Source organism: Xenopus laevis, chromosome 7S, assembly GCF_017654675.1.
Source record: "Xenopus laevis strain J_2021 chromosome 7S, Xenopus_laevis_v10.1, whole genome shotgun sequence".
Classification (NCBI taxonomy): Eukaryota; Metazoa; Chordata; class Amphibia; order Anura; family Pipidae; genus Xenopus; species Xenopus laevis.
In genome coordinates, this window is record NC_054384.1 from 39,485,179 (window position 1) to 39,503,111 (window position 17,933).

The window sequence follows — 17,933 nt, forward strand, 5'->3', positions numbered from 1 at the left end:
TAAGGAGCTCTGTTAAGGGTTTTTAAAGGCCCATGGAGAGGAAAAAGAATTAATGGAATATGTGAGGAATGAACCTCATATAGAGAGATATCTGAACATCAGGATTGAAAAGTAAATACTATATTTGTATGTTAATAAACCCATTTGCTGATACAGTAGAAACAAGAGAAAAATCACCAGTGCAAGGTTTGCCTTTAAAAATTATTATTACAAAAAATTACACTTTGGCCAAAATATCTAAATTCACATGCCACGTCAAGGCCCCTCTTTGTACCTGAGTTCTACATTATCCATTAGCATTCTAAGTATATAGTGCATTAAAAAATCAAGTCCCCCAGCAAACAGTGTGACTGAGCAGTGATGAGCAAATTTTCTCACCAGCCATGGATTTCACAAATCTGCTTAAAAAATTTGCAGAGAAAAACCACCCATAAGAAAAAACGACCATTGCCCATAAGAAAAAACGACCATTGACTAATGCGTTTGGACAAAAAAGTCACCATAAAAAAAACCCACCCATTTACTTTTTCTGCATTAGGACAAAATAGTCGCAATAAGAAAAACCGTCCATTGGCTTTAATGCATTAGGACAAAAAAGTCATCATAAGAAAAAACGCCCATTGGCAAGTTTTTCAGCGAAATGGGACAGAATTGCGCATAGTAGTAAATTCAACAGTGCACTTACTCATAACTCAGGAGCTCTAGTGAGAAAGCAGGGAACTTTAAGCCCCAGCCAACATACACCTGTAAATCATTCCCTGTTTTAAAGGCTGAATGGCAGGTGTAGGCAAAATTTTGCTACAATTTGTACACAAAACATAGAAAAATCATCATCACTCGGGCCAAACCCACTCTCTGTACTCCTATAATCTCCTACCCTTATGAAGGGCTTAAAAGGTTGCCATTATATACACTAGTGAAAAGAACGGGGAAAGACTCCTTGGATCAGAATCATTCCCTAAAAATACTTATATATATATTATATATATATATACTGTGTCTTAAACTAAGTATAATCTTATTTTATTGACATGAGTGGGACACTAAGGAAAACATTACTGGGTGTCAGATTGTATCAAATGCATTAACATAAGCCCTCTGGCCATATATAAGCTATTTCATAATTTTAGTCCCAGTCTTAGGTGTATAATATGTATTGGTTATGGAACAATATACTTAAGAATTTAATTGCACCCAGAGAGCCAAGTCAATGTGCTGCTCCATCACACATCTCTGAGCTTTTCCTTATGCTTTTCCTTATGGATTTTCCTTATGTTTTGATTACAATACATTGTTGGCAGTCGTTTTAGCCATTGCTGCTCTGCAGACTTATACTGAAAGATTACCTCTATGGTCACATGAAATATCCGGAGAGCTGGAAATAATCCCAGTCATATAAAAAGGAAAAGTTTTGAGGTTAGTGCTGCAGTGTGAATTGTTTTAGTAAATACCATATATTAGGCCAAATTAGCTTGACCCTGTGTTAGCTTATGTTTAAATCAGAAGACATTTGTTTAGATATAATCATTTTTTCATCATCTACTAGTCTAGATAGGATGTAGCTCAGGCTGCAAGAGTATTGTGTAATGACTTTGAATCCTTTGCCTTTCGTTGCGATTAAATACATATGCAGTCAATAATGTGCTATGGAGAGGAGAAAACACATTGCAAAGCAATTGTCCAGCAATTAGTCCCCAAAATCATATTTAGAACATTTTCTGGAGTACTCTCTCTTTTCCGTTTGAGATGCATTTACATTACTGGGGGAGGAATTTTTTATCCAAAAAACATTTCTATTTACAGTATTTCTATTTTCTTCTTTCTTTGCCACTTTGTTATTCCCAAAAGAACAAAAACTGTTTTCACAATCCATACTGATCATTATTATTCTTACAGCCCTGAAAGTAGAGTATTTATTTAATCTGTATGCCTATTTAACAGTGACACAATTCCATGGACAGGCTATTAGATGAGCAGAGAGGATGTGGCTAACAGCTGAAAGAGGGCAATTTCCTATGTTCCTGCTTCATGGCCTTTACCGGGTTCCATTTGTATGATCAGAGACTTTCTCCCACTCCATCTCTAAACAGCTAGATCTATCCCATTATTTTCAATTTATTTAACTAAATTTTACAGGGTAATTTCTTGGATACTTTTTTTGTCACAGCTTTTCTTTTATGTGCTCATTTCCTTCAGTGCTCTACTAATTGTGTCACTTAACCTTCCTATATTATAGCTTATCCTCCTGACTAATAACTATGTTCTCAGCACTTTCTCTTGAGTGAAACCTTATGATAAAAATTGCTTTAATGGAAAAGACGTAACATGTCTTTGTTGACATGTTAATTGGATCCATTTTCTATTAGTATTCAATCAGTGCTGTCCTTCATTTGTATAAAACTTATAGGATAGCATCAATATGGTATCAATAATATGCCTGCCGACACACAGCTATGCTCAAGTTCTTGTGCTACCGGTCATGCACAGAACAGACTTTCAAAGCAACAAATGTGCATTTCTCATCTATAATATCAGTCTCTGCTTAGCCAAACATTACTGCACTCATTAATTTAAGAACCTGCACAAATTGTTTTTTATTTTTAAATTTCTGACACTCTCCTTTCCTACTTCATTCATCGTTGGAGACTGAACTACCACTGCATAATGCTTCTAGCTATCATCTCCCTCCCTGAGCTTCTTATCACCTGACTAAAAATGAAGTGAATGAAATATCGGGTTAATTTACATATTACAATCTGTCTCAATCCTGTTCAGTCCACAATCTCATTCCCTGTATTGTTAAAGTTCTAACCCATGTTTTAAATCTTTCAATCTCAATGGAAGCATGCATTCATCACCACCATATTAAAAAATATTCAATACTTCTCTCCACCTGTGAAGTTTAAAGGAGTGGTTCACCTTTAAAGGAATTGTGCTAACTAACTATATTAGAATTTTTTTGCAGTCTATTTACCCAGTTTTTATTTTTACACTGAACTGTTCCTTTAAGTTAACTTTTAGTATGTTATAGAATGGCTAATTCTAAGCAACTTTGCAGATGGCTTCCATTTTTTTCTTTTTTTACAGTTTTTTAATTATTTTCCTTCTTCTTCTGAAACTTTCCAGCTTTCAAATGGGGTCACTGACCCTATCTAAAAAGCAAATGCTCTCTAAGGCTAAACATTCATCGTTATTGCTACTTTTTATTGCTCATCTGGTTATGCAGGCCCGTCATATTTCAAGCTCTCATTCAAATCAGTACTAGGGTAATTTCAAAAGAGAGCTGAAATTGCAAACTAGTGAAGCTGTTGAATGAAAATCGAAATAACTACTCAAACCACAAATAACAAAAACGCTATGAATGATCCATAAAAAAAATACGAAAAGATCTAAAAATTTGAGTTTTATGGACAATATGTAGTGACCCCCTCCCCAGAAAACATCTAACAATCTGATTGGTTTAAAAATATTCTAATAGGATCAATTCTCCTCCCATTGACTTCTAAAGCACCTCGACAATTTTTACTTGCCGAAGTTTGGTATGAAAGGTTCTCATGTTTTTTTCACTTAATAAATCTTGAATTTGAATTTAGAAATATTGGAAAGTGACAATTTATTTATGATTCGTGGAAAAAAATCACAATTTTGTTAGTAAATAGGCCCCTTAGTGTGCCCATACCCTAAGAGACAAATTTCTGTTAACCTCTAAAATAAATAAACAACTGGACATGCTGAGTAATTATTGAAGACGTTTCACTGCTCATCCGAGCAGCTTCTTCAGTTCAACTGACTGGTGTGGGAAGTTCTCGGCATATAAACTCTTCCACCAATGCAATCACAACGACACATTGTAACGCTTCAGAGAGGTGACATCTGAAATTCAGAGGTGTTGATAAAATATGAGATATTTTAAGCTTAAACAGTAGGGGGTGGTACATTATGTTTGTTAATGGCAATATAGAAAGACTTATAAAAATGTATTAAGATTGTTTTGAACTACTCTACATGAATCTATATTGATAGCAATCCAATCCCATGGAGGGTTTATTTTGTGAGGGTGGCAGTGTGAACTGCCTAGGGCAGTGATCCCCAACCAGTAGCTTGTGAGCAACATGTTGCTCTCCAACCCCTTGGATGTTGCTCTCCGTCTCCGTGTCCTCAAAGCAGGGGCTTATTTTTGAATTTCGGGCTTGGAAGCGAGTTTTAATTGCATAAAAACGAAGTATAGTGCCAAGTAGAGCCTCCTGTAGGCTGCCAGTCATCATAGGGACTACCAAATAGCCAATCACAGCTCTTATTTGGCATCCCAATTGACTTTTCCATGCTTGTGTTGCTCCCCAACTCTTTTTACATTTGAATCTGACTCACAGGTAAAAAAGGTTGGGGACCCCTGGCCTAGGGGGTGAAAAAGTTTAAATCCGGAACTGAAAGGACCTTGCTATCTAACAGAATGTTTGCCTGAAGGTATTCATTTATTATCCAACCATGCAGGCTCCAAAACTACAAACTGGAAGAGAGGTCATTGTGAGACCAGCTGTATCAAAATCTAAACTGCAAGATGTGGGATAGGGGATTCCACAGAGTAATTGATTATGTACCTGTCCTGATCTGTTCAACGGCAATGAGAAAATTAAGTTGTCTTTTGAAGCCAACTTCTGTATATGCCGCTGATGCATGAAGGAGGACTGATAACAAAGATTTTATCTCACTTAATTTAAGTGGTTAGTCAATTTGGTATTACATTTGCTTGTGATGTCTGATCAAAGTGACAACTACTAAGTCAAAGGGGATGATGGAGCACTTTTAGACTAATAAAAGTATAGTTAAAGCGTAGGGAGTACTGTTGGCTTAAATCATTCCAAATGCATAAAAAAATGAATGTCCAATGCATGTTGCTTAGCAGCAGTAATTAATTATTTGCACATGCATACATGTTAAAAAAAAACAGTGGATTCGTTTTCTGATGGCAACCACTGTACCACATTAGAAACAACTCGTGTTGCTAAAGAAGTGGAGAGTTGTGACAAATTCTGTGTAAATGTCTTGTTTTGTTATGGTTTAATTCCCTTTTGCATGAGATTTAAAGAGAGCTTGGTTAGCACTTTATTTACTTCTTAATCTTCCTTCATCTTTTAAGTCAGATCCCCAGGCTGCTCAGTCTGTTGTTTGGTACTCACATACATGGTTCTTACTCCAGTTCCTGAGGACTCTGGCCTTTATGAGCGAGAACTTTTTTGCTCTGGCCTCCAGTCCTGATCATTGTATTGCCATGCCCTGCAGACCTGAGGATAACATCATATCATTTGGGCCATTATATTCGTGCTGCACCTGATTCTGGAGGTCCTTGTGTACTGCCATTGGTGTTGTCAGTGTGCTGGCCAACACTGTCTTGTAGCTTCACATGACTCCAGTGACCATCAAACATTGACATCTTTTGTTCACCAAATGTATACTACAGACCCTGGTATCGCCCTTAGAGTGATCTGTATGGCAGAGGGGGGTAGTGTTAGGAGTCCAGTCCAATCTGAATAGATTGGATGGAAACTTGTTACAATCCTGTATTTATGAAACAATCCATCTCTAACTAGTTACTGAGTGAATTAGTTCTGGCTGTGAATTTTTTTGACCTGGCATCTGACCTTGTCTGCTTTCTAAATAGTTATGTTGCCTGAATTTGGTTCTGAACTTTTTTGACAAATCTATCAGAATAAGAACTGTCATTTGATTTGGAATGACGTCCCAAGTCTTGTTTTGGAAGCTTCTGACCCTGTTGTCTTGGAAATCTCCTCCTGTTACCTGTTGCTCCAGCTACTGCTCATATAGTTACTGGTTTTCTACAGTTTGAATCTGAAAATAAGAGAACTTAAAGGAGAACAAACACATTTAAATGAATATGACTAGTAATGGTTTATTGTATAAACTAAAAATGATGTACTGCCCAGAGGTTCAGCAGCCCTGTAACAGTAATCAAGACCTTTAAAATTGCCAACAGGAGCTAAACCAATTTTGAATCTTGTTAGGCCACCTTGCGAGTGTCAGTGACATTACACATGCTCATTGTGCTCTGGACATATGTTGTCAGAAATTCTGATGCAGAATGCATTGGTTTCTATGCTGCCAGGTAATATTAATCTGAATTAATGATACCCTTTTGTCATTATTTTTATATATTCAGTACATTGTGAGTCGTTCTCTAAGCTCAAGTAAGTAAAGCGGCACAAAGGATTTGTGAATCAGCAAAAAAGAAGATGGGGAGCTACGGGGGCATCTTCAGAGGCACATGTCCTAAGTGATAAAGGGATTGTGTCAAGACATAAGATTTAACATTTCAAGCCTAAGTGAGCTTTAGTTCTCCTTAATTATTTAATTCTTACATTGTTGCCTTGAAACACTGCTTTCCTCCTGCTTAACTGTGGCTGCTGTTCTCCATCATGTCTTCATATTGCTGTTTCTCCCTGTCATAGTCTTGAAATGAAGAGCGATACAGAATGGGGGGCATAACTTCCCTGCCCCCCCCCATGCTTTCCTGACACCCACACCTTCAGGTCGCACATCTCACACATTGGTGGGCTTCATCCTACTGAATAGTGTCCCAGATAGAATGAAGCAGGGATAATATACAATCAGGAATTCTAGGCTGAAATATGCAAAATATATTGTTACGGCTTTTTATTGACACTGCCCTACTACCCAAATACGGCAACCCTATGCAACAAAACTTTAGCAGATCCAAGGCATTGAACACCTCCATATTCTAATGGCAAGGGGAGCCACACAAGAGCATATTCACTTTCAATGCTGTAAAATGCTGTGAAAATCTTTACAAATGTGAGATACAATAGATATAGAGCAACAAGATCCATCATATCATTTCGGCCATTTATCATCGGGTTCAGTATTTTTCAATGGCTCTGTGTACATGATTAGATTTGTGTGTGTATATGGCTGCAGAAACAATTTCAAGAATTCATGTTATATACATTTTGTTATATACATATTGTAATATACATAATGTAAGCAATATCATCCCTCTGCGATTCATTTTGCCAGGGGTTTGGTCTTGATGGGGATGACTACTTGCTCAAGCAAAACATCAACAAGACAATTGTTGCACAGAGTGTAATTCAATTCAAGGAACTCTCTAGTTTGAACATCATCTTATAAACATAAGAAGCTTATAGAAGGCATTAAAGGGGTTGTTCACCTTTGAGTTAACTTTTAGTATGATGTAGATAGTGATATACTGAGACAATTTGCAATGGGTTTTTGGTTTTTGAGTTTTGTAGCTTTTTATTCAGCGGCTCTCCAGTTTGCAATCTGTTTACTAGGGTCCACATTACCCTACCAACCATTCATTGATTTGAATAAAGATTGGAATATGAGTAGGAGAGGGCCTAAATAGAAAGATGAGTAATAAAAAGTAGCAATAACAATAGATATGTAGCTTTACAGAGAATTTGTTTTTAAGGTGGGTCAGTGACCCCCATTTGAAAGCTGGAAAAGTCAGAAGAAGAAAGCAGATAAAAATAAATAATGAAGACCAATTGAAAAGATGCTTAGAATTTGTCCTTCTATAATACACTAAGGAGTTTTTTTGCTAAAAAGTCCAATTTTTTCTGGTCAGACCTTTAAAGGGGAAACAATTTTTTAAGGGGGAAAAAAACCTCAGATTTGACGTGATTTATTAAACTCGGTGGTGAATTAAAAAGTACTCCATCTCAAACCTGCTGAGGTCATGTAGAAGTCAATGGCAGATGTCCCATTTAAGAATTGGAAGACATCTTCATCTTCTCTGGATTTCGTACAATAATTCGAAAAAAGTCTGAAAAAGTTTTTGGGCGTCAAATACGAATTTGAATTACAATTTGAATTTATAGTCTTTTCCCACACCAGATTTTTTAAGGTAAATGTATTGATAAATATGGTAAAAAATCCAGAGGAGTTTGGCCGGAGTGGTTTTAACAAAATAGCGAGACATATTCGGAGTTGGATAAATATTACACTCAAAGGTTCCTCATTTATCTGCAAGTTAATTAGATTTTTGTTAATACTTATACCTCTTACCATTTCCTTAGAACACTGAAAAAGAAGCTTTTGTATTTTAAAAGATTTATTTTCAGAACCAGAGAGAACAATTTTTTTAAAATACCGAATTGAAATAGGTGCAGATGAAATGATATGCATTAACTAAATGATTTTATTTCTTCTAATAAAACCCCACACAATAGTATGGAAAACAGGAAATTTTGTTTTTAACTCTGTGTGCTATATAATTCAGCGATTACTTCTGACAGGGGTTAATAAAGAAAGAATCCAAGTTGCCTGCAGGTTTTGCAATGTATTTTATGCCTGATTGGTTTTGATTGCTGTGTCTGCTTCTTCCCTTTGCCCTTTTCACTTCAGTATAGTACATGTGTGAGAGTCCCCCCCCCCCGCCTGTTCCCTCCCCTGCTCCCTCCTGGCTGCAGTTTATTAATTAAACTGGGTGTAGCTGAGTGCCCATTTGCTCTTGGCTTTATTTATTCTGAGTTTCCTGCAGATGCACTCGCCTGTTATCAACAGCATCTCTTCTCATGCAAGTACCAATCTCCATCCAAACAGAGAGTGCATGCTCCTTTTCCAAACCATACCTCTCATCTTTATAGCTGCTTGAACAACCAAACTAGCATTTGGCACGTATCCCAAACCCTGCCTAGGTCTCCTAGACAAAATATCACTAATGATAATGATCAGTAGTGTTCCCAGTGTAACACCTGCTCCAAGAGTGGGACAAGCACAGGGCTCTCAGGGTTAACATGATGATGTGTGCCTCCCTGGACATAATTATTTGAGCATCTTTAGAAGACTGCCTTTGGGAAATTGTAGCAGATCAGGGGAGTGGACATTTCAGCATCTCTGCAGCAACTTTTCTTTCTGTGGATTTCATTGTGAGCTGCCTTTGTCGTCTGACACCACTGCTTTTGTCGTCTGACACCACTACTGTCTCAGGAAGAAAACAGCTTGTCCTCCCACATCCCCTAAGAAGAGAAACAGGCAAGGGACACTCAGCAGGATGCCTGCCAGTGCATGGTGTATGGTGCAGGCTCAGCTAATGAGCAGGCTGGGCTGAGACCAGTTGTGGTCTTGGCAGATCCAGTCCGATAGCATCAGAGATCCTCTCCCACACTTGGAGAAAGGACTGCAGGCACTGGGACAGCATGGGTCAATCTGGCTAAGGGATTATAGGAAAACACAGGAGACCGTTCATTCTGTTCCAGACACGCCCTGGAGACACCAGAAGTGGATTATTGCAGAGGGGCAACTTTGTACCTCCGGCACTAAACCCACTCCTAGGTCAGGATGGCACCTGCAGAGTGGGCACTCTGTTTTCTCTGCCTCTTTCAAGGTAAGCTGGGCTTGGCTGATACAGGCTAGATGTTCTAAAATGCTACACTTTCTTGTTATGACTGGGGATGCAGTTAATATTGGAAGCTGCATATATATATATGGCTTGCTGAATTGCCATATACTTCTGTATAACTTTTAGTGAGAGGACTTTACCTGCTGTACCCAAATGCACAATTGTAGTCAAGTCACCAAATAAACTCCCACTGTATAGTTGTATTGTCTCTTCCCTATCCTAATTATTATTCTCAGCAGTGCTTTCATTTACAGTAGGATGTGCCAATTTTCTTTCTGGCACTATATTCCTGTTAGCCTCATACATTTAGCAGGATACTGAGCATCGTTAACTCCACTAAAAGAACAGTGGGGGTAGGTTTGTGGGTTAGTACTTAAGGGAATGGGGGGCACAGGGTTATCTGGTCACTCTGATTTGAATATTGGGCACTAGTTTTTCTCAAAATGCTAAATGAAGTGTACTTTTAAACAATGGATTGGGGGGTATCAGTTTATCTACAAAAAATGAATAGTAGTAAATAGGATCCTCTGGTTCCCTTTGTTTAGATTGGTAAAGGGGTTTCAAATTTGCTTTAAATTCTAAATAGTTAGTACACGGGTTGTTGAACTTAATCGAACTGGGTACAAGAGATGCAAGTTTACCCTAGGAGTCTGATATTTTGGAAAGTAAGGCACACTACTGGTAGCAGTCGCAGAAATGACTGGGAGTTATTAGTGACTTCTGTACAGTGAGGTAAGACTTTTCTGGACCTGATCTCATGTACAGGTGCCAGCAGCTGCTGTTTCACTAATGTAAACAGAAAATCATATAATTTTCCCTTATCTCCATATGGCAGTGTTTGCTCATAGACTCAGCACATACAGGTGAATAAATCTGAGCTCTTTAATACAGCAGAGGCCAGGCTCCACGATTTTGGATAATAAATAACCCTCTGACCCATAATCACAGCATAGGGCTCAACTTTAGCACGCTTTATGTTTATTGTTCTGTAATTAACCATTTCTGCCAGCTAACAAGATCACACACTACCGCAGATGCTCTGGCAGCTGTGAGCAAGCCTATAGGGATTAATGGGTCACATTCTGATTTTAAAAATGGACTCATCTGATCTCTGAAAAAATCTATAGTGTGTAGTTTTTTAAAAAAATGTTCTATTGCTTTTAACATTACTAGTATGCTTTTGGCAAGAGGCTTCTTTTTCAGCCCTATGAGTTTAAAGTAACAAACTCTGTGCTAAAGAAGCAAAAGTCTGATCTACTTCTATCTCCGTACTTGTCTATAAACACCTCTGTCATTTTAAATTGTATTTAATGACATAAGAAGTGAGATTGCCACAAAAAGCCAGTTAATATTCAAAATAATAAAATGGTATACAGTACAATGTAAATGTTTGTTATAAGAAACACTTTAGCATAAGTGATGAAAAAAGGATTCATCTATCTGCTTTTTTATCCACCTGTGTATGATCTTTCTATTTTTTTTTATTTTTCCTCTTTTTATCTATGTTTAAATTAATCATTATACATGCAGAGCAGGACATCCAAAATGAGCTTTAGGAGAAAAAAAAAAGTTATATAGACTATAATCTTTCCTACACACCTGTCGGTATTTGTCAAAGCATAACAAGAAGATGCTGTACACATCATTATCCTATTTAGTCCTAACACATGTGTTATATCATGGTTATTTTTACAGGTATGGGAACCATTATCCAGAATGCTCAGGACCTGGGTAATTCCGGATAACAGATCTTTCTGTAATTTGGGTCTTCATACCTAAAGTCTAATCTTCGTTTGGATTAAGTACAATTTACTGTTTTAATCAAAAAAGAAAATCATTTTTAAAAATGTTATCCAATAATTAATGTAGAAGGCTGATGTGTCTCTAATCAGTCTGCCTGCAAACAGTTTAAATTCTGCTTTACCAATGACTTGCTACAATTTTGAAGTATGCTTCAGCTTTTAGAATTTTAAAGTTAACAAGCAAACAAGTGGCATTTGGTTGGAAATTATTTCTGCAGAATCTGCATTCTATAATTCTATTAACGTGTTTATTAATATATTGATTAATATGTTTCTTCAGTTTGTGTCTTTGATCAAAGGCTGATGAGCTTCCAGAACGGAAAATGAACTGATCTGTGTTTTTAGTATCCAGTTGGTTAACAAACATAGATAATTAAAGACTAGAAACAGATATTAATTGTATGAATTGGATCTGGTAATTTTATTCCCTTGCCTGGCAATCTAAAAAATGACAATGATGATACACTTTGATTATAATTATTATTATAATAATGATTTTCTGACTTTGAGATCTTAATTACTGTAAGTCTTTTAAAAGGTTTTTCCACCTTAAAGTTATATAACAGCTAATGACCTTTTGACCTTGAGGTCATAAAGGAGAACTTGACCTCGCTATGAAGGGAGATTAAAACTTCTGCAAAGGAGATTAAAGCATTAGATGGGAACACTCAATCTATTCCCAGTACAAAAAGTCATGATGTAGGGTGGCACTGGCAGCATAACAAACGGCATAATTACATTAAGATTTGGGACTTTAAAATGTCCCACCTAAATCAGACTCACACTGTGCTATACAGGGTGTTGAGAACTTCTTGAAATTGTACATGAAAATGCAGAGATTTATAATAATCAGATAAGGTTTGTGCTTATTGAAGGAATATGGTTTGTTACTTATCAATATGTCTGTAAAAAAAGAAATACCACAAACCATCATACATTTTCCTTTATATAGTTCTGACTTGCAGAGATGTTAATGATTCCCTGCCTCAGTGGCACTTGCAAACTAACTTGCTTAACATAAAAGCTCTAACATACTAACAAACATTCCAACAGCCAAGACCAATTAGGGCTGAGGCAAATAAACTGAATAATTCAGAGAAAACCCTTAAACATGGCTAAGCATGAAAACCCCATATAGCTAGTGCCATTAAAATTTACCATTTAAACATTGATTATAATTTTCATTGCTGGCATACTGTGTACCAAGTTATGCCCACTCTGTGCATGTATAGTCTATCTATCATCTATATATCTATTATCATCTATCAATCTATCATCTGTTTTATGTTTTGCTACAAAAGTGTTGTCTAAGTTGGTTGGCCCAGGATTTTTTTTACGGGACACCTTCGTTTTATTTCAGTGCTGCTTGCCTTTGTCTTTCAACCTGTACAACTAAGTGACCTGGAAACATTACTTTTTGCCCTTCACTTGTCCTATGCTGGTCTGTCTTTCTTCTGTTTGTCATTTGTCTCTCCTGTGTGCATTATCTGTATAATATATACAGACGCACTCCAGGACTTCATAATGCAGTTTAGAAAAGAAAATTTATTGTCAACGTTTCGGTCCTGTTCTGAGCCTTTCTCAAGACATGTCTTGTCAATAGTAACTTTGACAAAGGCTGAAATGCAGCCGAAACGTTAGTCCATATATATATATATATATATATATATATATATATATATATATATATATATATATATATATATATATATATATATATATATATATATATATATATATATGTACACTCTATATGCTGTATACATTCATATTGCTGTTTTGTAAATAACATTCTGTTGTGTCATAGTGATAGATTAGTTGTTAAACAATTAAAGCTTGAGCAAAAGCTTCAATATTTATTTTTAAGAATTTCTTTTGATGAGTCATTTAAATACAGTTTTATCCTACCACATAAATAACTAGATGTAGATGTCCTTGTGAATGCAAGATTTATTGTTACATATTAGCCAAACAATTTGCATATTGCAGATATATAAGTATGGTAGCATATTTATTAATTATGTATAATCTGGCAAGATAAAATAATGCAATTAAGATGCATTATTGATTTGGTATGATCATTAGCTGCCTTATTCATATAGACATATAGACATTATGCATGCATGTAGAGATTGTGATTACACATGTAAATTGATAGATGCCAATGCACCAAGTGTAGAGAAGAAAAGTTCATAAATATAGATTATGGTACAATAGGAAACAGCATTTCTCAGAATACTCCCTCTTAAAACAGTAGGCCTCTAACTTGGCTCTGCTTCTTGCACATTTTTGGGGAGGCTAGATAGAAAATAATAGGGGTCATTTACATAACAGAACAGTTCTGCTCTATAGTAATTGCAGCAGGTCTCTGTCTCATTCAGACATACAAGTTAATGAATAGCAAGGTTTTCTCTTTGGCAGTCAGTAAGGACAGGGCTGTCCTGTGCCCACTGTTTTCGCACCTTGTGAAAAATGTTGAATCCAATGCTAGACGCAGAGTGCAACATTCCCTGGAGCCCTAAGGGATGCAATCTTGTGTCTCAGTTTAGTTTTAAAATAAAAACTGGGTAAAAAGGCTGTGCAAAATAAAAATGTTTCTAATATACTTAGTTAGCCACAAATGCAATCTATAAACCTGTAGTGATTTGTAGCTCTCTATTCTTTAAGTTAATCAGTGACTTTAAAGGGGGGAGGGCACATAAGACATAACTGTTCAGTGAGTTTGCAATTGATCCTTAGCATGCAGGTCAGATTCAAAAGCACAGTTATGACCCATGTGCCCTGCCCTCACGTCTCTGATTGGTTACTGCCTTGTAACCAATCAGTGGAAACCAAGAGAGCTGCAAAGTAGTGTTCTGTTCTGTTAGACATCCAGTTGCTCCAGCCTTTATAAATTACATTTTTTTCTAACTAACTATATTAGAAACATTTTTTATTTTGCACAGCCTATCTATTTACCTAGTTATTAATTTTACACTGAACAATTCTTTTATTACTCTAGCACTGAAAACTGTGACTTTTATTCAAGAACACAATAGGGTTCATTTACATCCCCAACTGCAGTGAGCAAAGTTATGTGTGAAATTAGCATGTATTTTTTTACCTGCAATGCAGATTTTTTTTAATCCAGATTTCCAGTATGTGATGCAATTGCACTGTACATGGTGAATTTGACTCTGATTTGGACGATTTAAAACAACTATTAGTGCATTTTGACATAAATCAGACGCAGCTGTATAGAAGTCTGTCTGGTGTAATTTCTGGTGTTTGTAATGCAAGTGATGTCTGCACCCAATTCTTTAGGAGCAAGTGGTAGTAGCTCTGGGGTTTCCCTGCTTCAATAGGTTGCTGCAACGCTCAATTCAGAACAGAAGGCAGGAAGGACAAAGCACCGCGGAGTGCAACTAGATGGAAAGGCAAGGAGCACACTTTATCACAAATACATTTAAAGAAATGTTTTTTTACGCACAACAGACAGAAGAGAAATTTATGTTCATAAACAAGCACATACTGCTACTCTATGAGGCGATATTTAATTGTGACAGGTTTTGTAAGAAAAATTCAGACCTTGATTTGTATGTTAACTTATCTAGTGATGATCTTGGTTCCTGATCAGTTTGCAAACAGCAAACAGTTTTGAAAAGAGACACATTCTATATTCCAGTATAAAATGTTTGTACGGGTGAAGTTAACTGATGCAGAAATGATACACTGTGAATGTAAAAGGTATGAGACATGTTAATGGGGGTCATTGATTTGCACTGAAGACAAGATTGTAAATAGTGACGATGGAAAACTGTACAATCACCAGGGAGACTAAAAGATGTAATGTATACAGAGCTATACAGGATTTTTACATCATTTTAAGTGTGATCAGGTGTAAAAAGTTATGATTAATGTTACACCCCCATTTTCCATATCTTTTCATGCTTTATTAGACAAGACCATTAAACATAATATGAAAAATAAAAAAGATGTATCATTTATAAGTTTAGAAATTGTAATGTAACTATAAGTATTTTCCAACTGAAAACAGTTTTTACATGGTAACATTGAAAATGTTCCTTATATTGTATATATAATATTATTATAATATTATTATTATATTTCTCCTTATATTGAATATACATTTTAATCAGAGAATTTTGTTTACAAGGGCATGACTATACCATGTTTTAAGGATTTGTTTTCCTTACTATCGGTACTAAAGTATGAAGGAATAACTTAATTCTCTGGTGCACAGAGCAAACTCATACAGGGTTCATCCTGTGGGGGGGGCTCAGGTGCAGTGGCCTTTGGTTAGCAGGAAGCATCTCCAATGACATAAAAGCAAAGTATATTTTATATTCAAAGCTTGATGTATATGTGTAAATCAAACCTTACTCATTTCATGCTGGCCTAGCTTGATAGTGGGGATGACGTTTTAGTTGTCTGCCTTCACCCATGCTGTTTCATATAAATATACAGAGAATTATTTGAATGTTGCTGGCCAAAGTTGCCCCAATCATAGCAATACATTAATTCATAAAACCATCATTGTCTACAAACAATAAAGTAGGATATGTGGTTTACTGTAATGCAATGATAATACCCCAATGTATATTCAAAATAAATGCACCATCACCCCAATCTTGAACATGAACCTGTGGATGGCATGTTATTTTTTAAATACTGATTTGACCCATATATGGTTAAAGGAGATAATATCACCAAATTGGTCATAAAGTCGGGTACTATGCATCTCTTCTCTAGAATTCAACATCCAGTCACATTTTCTACTGGCGTTTTAGCTTCCAAAATATCTACCCCATCTTCCAGATAGTAAGCTTTAAAAATTCCCTTTAACATATCTCTCCCTCCATCCAGATTTTAAGCATGGCACAAAGGGCATTTTTCAACTCACTAAAAAGTGTCCCAAATTGCCCCTACATATTCCATTAACTTGAATAAGAAGCACCCGATAACGTCAGTACTGGCAGTCTGAACATATTCACCTGATGTGCCATTAGTCTCCATGTGCAGGCCCACCTCTTGTATCATTCGGTGTCTATTTGTATTGTGCCTTTGCCATACTGATAATTTACACTGCTCTATAGGTAGTGAAAAGTCTTGAGTAAATCTCAGCTGTTACACTACTTCTTCTGATTGGCATAGATTAATAGCTCACATTCTTGGCAGCTAGATCAACCCCTTTGGATCAGTAATCTCGTCCAGTAAGGATACTGTAGTCTGGCTCAACTTAAGACTCACTGATTAAATGTCACTTTCTAGACTGAGATCTCCCTCTAGTTGTACCCTCTGTCTGTTATATGAATGTAGTTTGAGTATATTACTTGTGTAGCCATTATTGCTAATTGTGTCAGGCTGCAAATTATGCTGACACTCAAATGACATTAATTGAGAATCAAAACTACTCTCACAAGGGAATCCAGATGGTTTTCCTTTTTTTTTCTTTATCATATGCATGCCAGTATATTGCATTGGGTGCAGCTCATTAAGGTGCAAGTGAATTTGTCTATGAATAATTATACCGAACAAAATGTTACATGACAGAGTGCTCTATTACATACACCCCTTCAGTTATTTGTGGGACTACAACTACACAATTATAGATAGGGATACAAAGAAGATGTTCATACTGATGTCTGAACAGGATGAGATTATTTATAATAAAGCAGTGTCTTTGCTGTCACCTCCAGCTCTATATTATTAATGAGCCAGGGTAATACTTGAACATTTCAGATCCCAGTTATAAGACATTGTGCATTGTTCTGAGATTTAGGGAAGGAGTAAAAAGAGAGGGTAATGCAGACAGATGCTATTGTGCAAATCTGGAAAAAAACTACAATACATTTAAAAAAGCTCCTACAAATTAATTCTGGAATCCTTCATACAATAAATTCACCCTATTTGTGGCTTCTAGTAAAATCTGGTGGTTTCCTCTAAATATCCTTATAAGTTTGCCCATCCCCATTTATTACATGGAATGAGTTATGAAAACTTGCTTTCTTGGTTGGCTTTACCCACTCCCTGTAGAAGTTGTGCTATTACAGTTAACATGGCTGAAAACATCTTTATTTAATTACCACACTTCTAGGAACAATGGGCTTCTGATAGCAAAAACAGCTTACACAAGGTACAGCAGGCAGGTGGGAAGCAGGTGCTACGCTCTGTACACAAACAGAACAGTGCAAGCAAAAGGTAGAGGTCTTACCTACTGCAACTGTTTACATCAGGCTTTTATATTCATTAGGCTGATTATGAAAACCACGAGAGTGATATAGGCTGCTTTCAAATCTCTGTGATCCTACATCCAAATTCTTCTTTCAATTTACATAGTTCTCTTTAACCTTAGTTGAAGTATGTTTGTATTTAGGATAATAAATATCCAAGATTTTTGAGAAACATCAAGATAAATTTTAAATTCCCTTTTTAAATGACATTTGTATTAGCAGGAAAGACAGGTTGAGGCACCAAGTAAGCCCTATACATTGGCAGGATCTCAGTAATATAACATAGCAAAACCTGCCATATACACATGTATAAATAATATGCATAGAGCATTAAAAGAACATTTTGCTTTAAAATGTATTTTTTTTTGATGATATGTGATGTAGAGGCAATTGGTCTTCATTTAAAGGGGTTGTTCACCTTTAACTTTTAGTATGACATAGTGAGTGATATTCTGAGACAATTTGCAATTGGCTTTAATTTTTTGTTATTTGTGGTGC

At 36.3% G+C, this 17,933-nt stretch overlaps 1 protein-coding gene across 2 annotated transcripts in view; it reads left to right on the forward strand.

Moving 5' to 3' along the window:
* The first annotated feature begins 8,540 nt into the window (after positions 1 to 8,540).
* The window catches only part of ret.S (ret proto-oncogene S homeolog), a 72,954-nt gene continuing 63,561 nt past the window's right edge, over positions 8,541 to 17,933 (forward strand). Inside the window, exon 1 of one of the 2 annotated variants that reach the window (XM_018239414.2) lies at positions 8,541 to 9,385. In XM_018239414.2, the coding sequence (XP_018094903.1) occupies positions 9,340 to 9,385 (46 nt within the window). In that variant the 5' untranslated portion in view covers positions 8,541 to 9,339. 2 annotated transcript variants of the gene reach the window in all.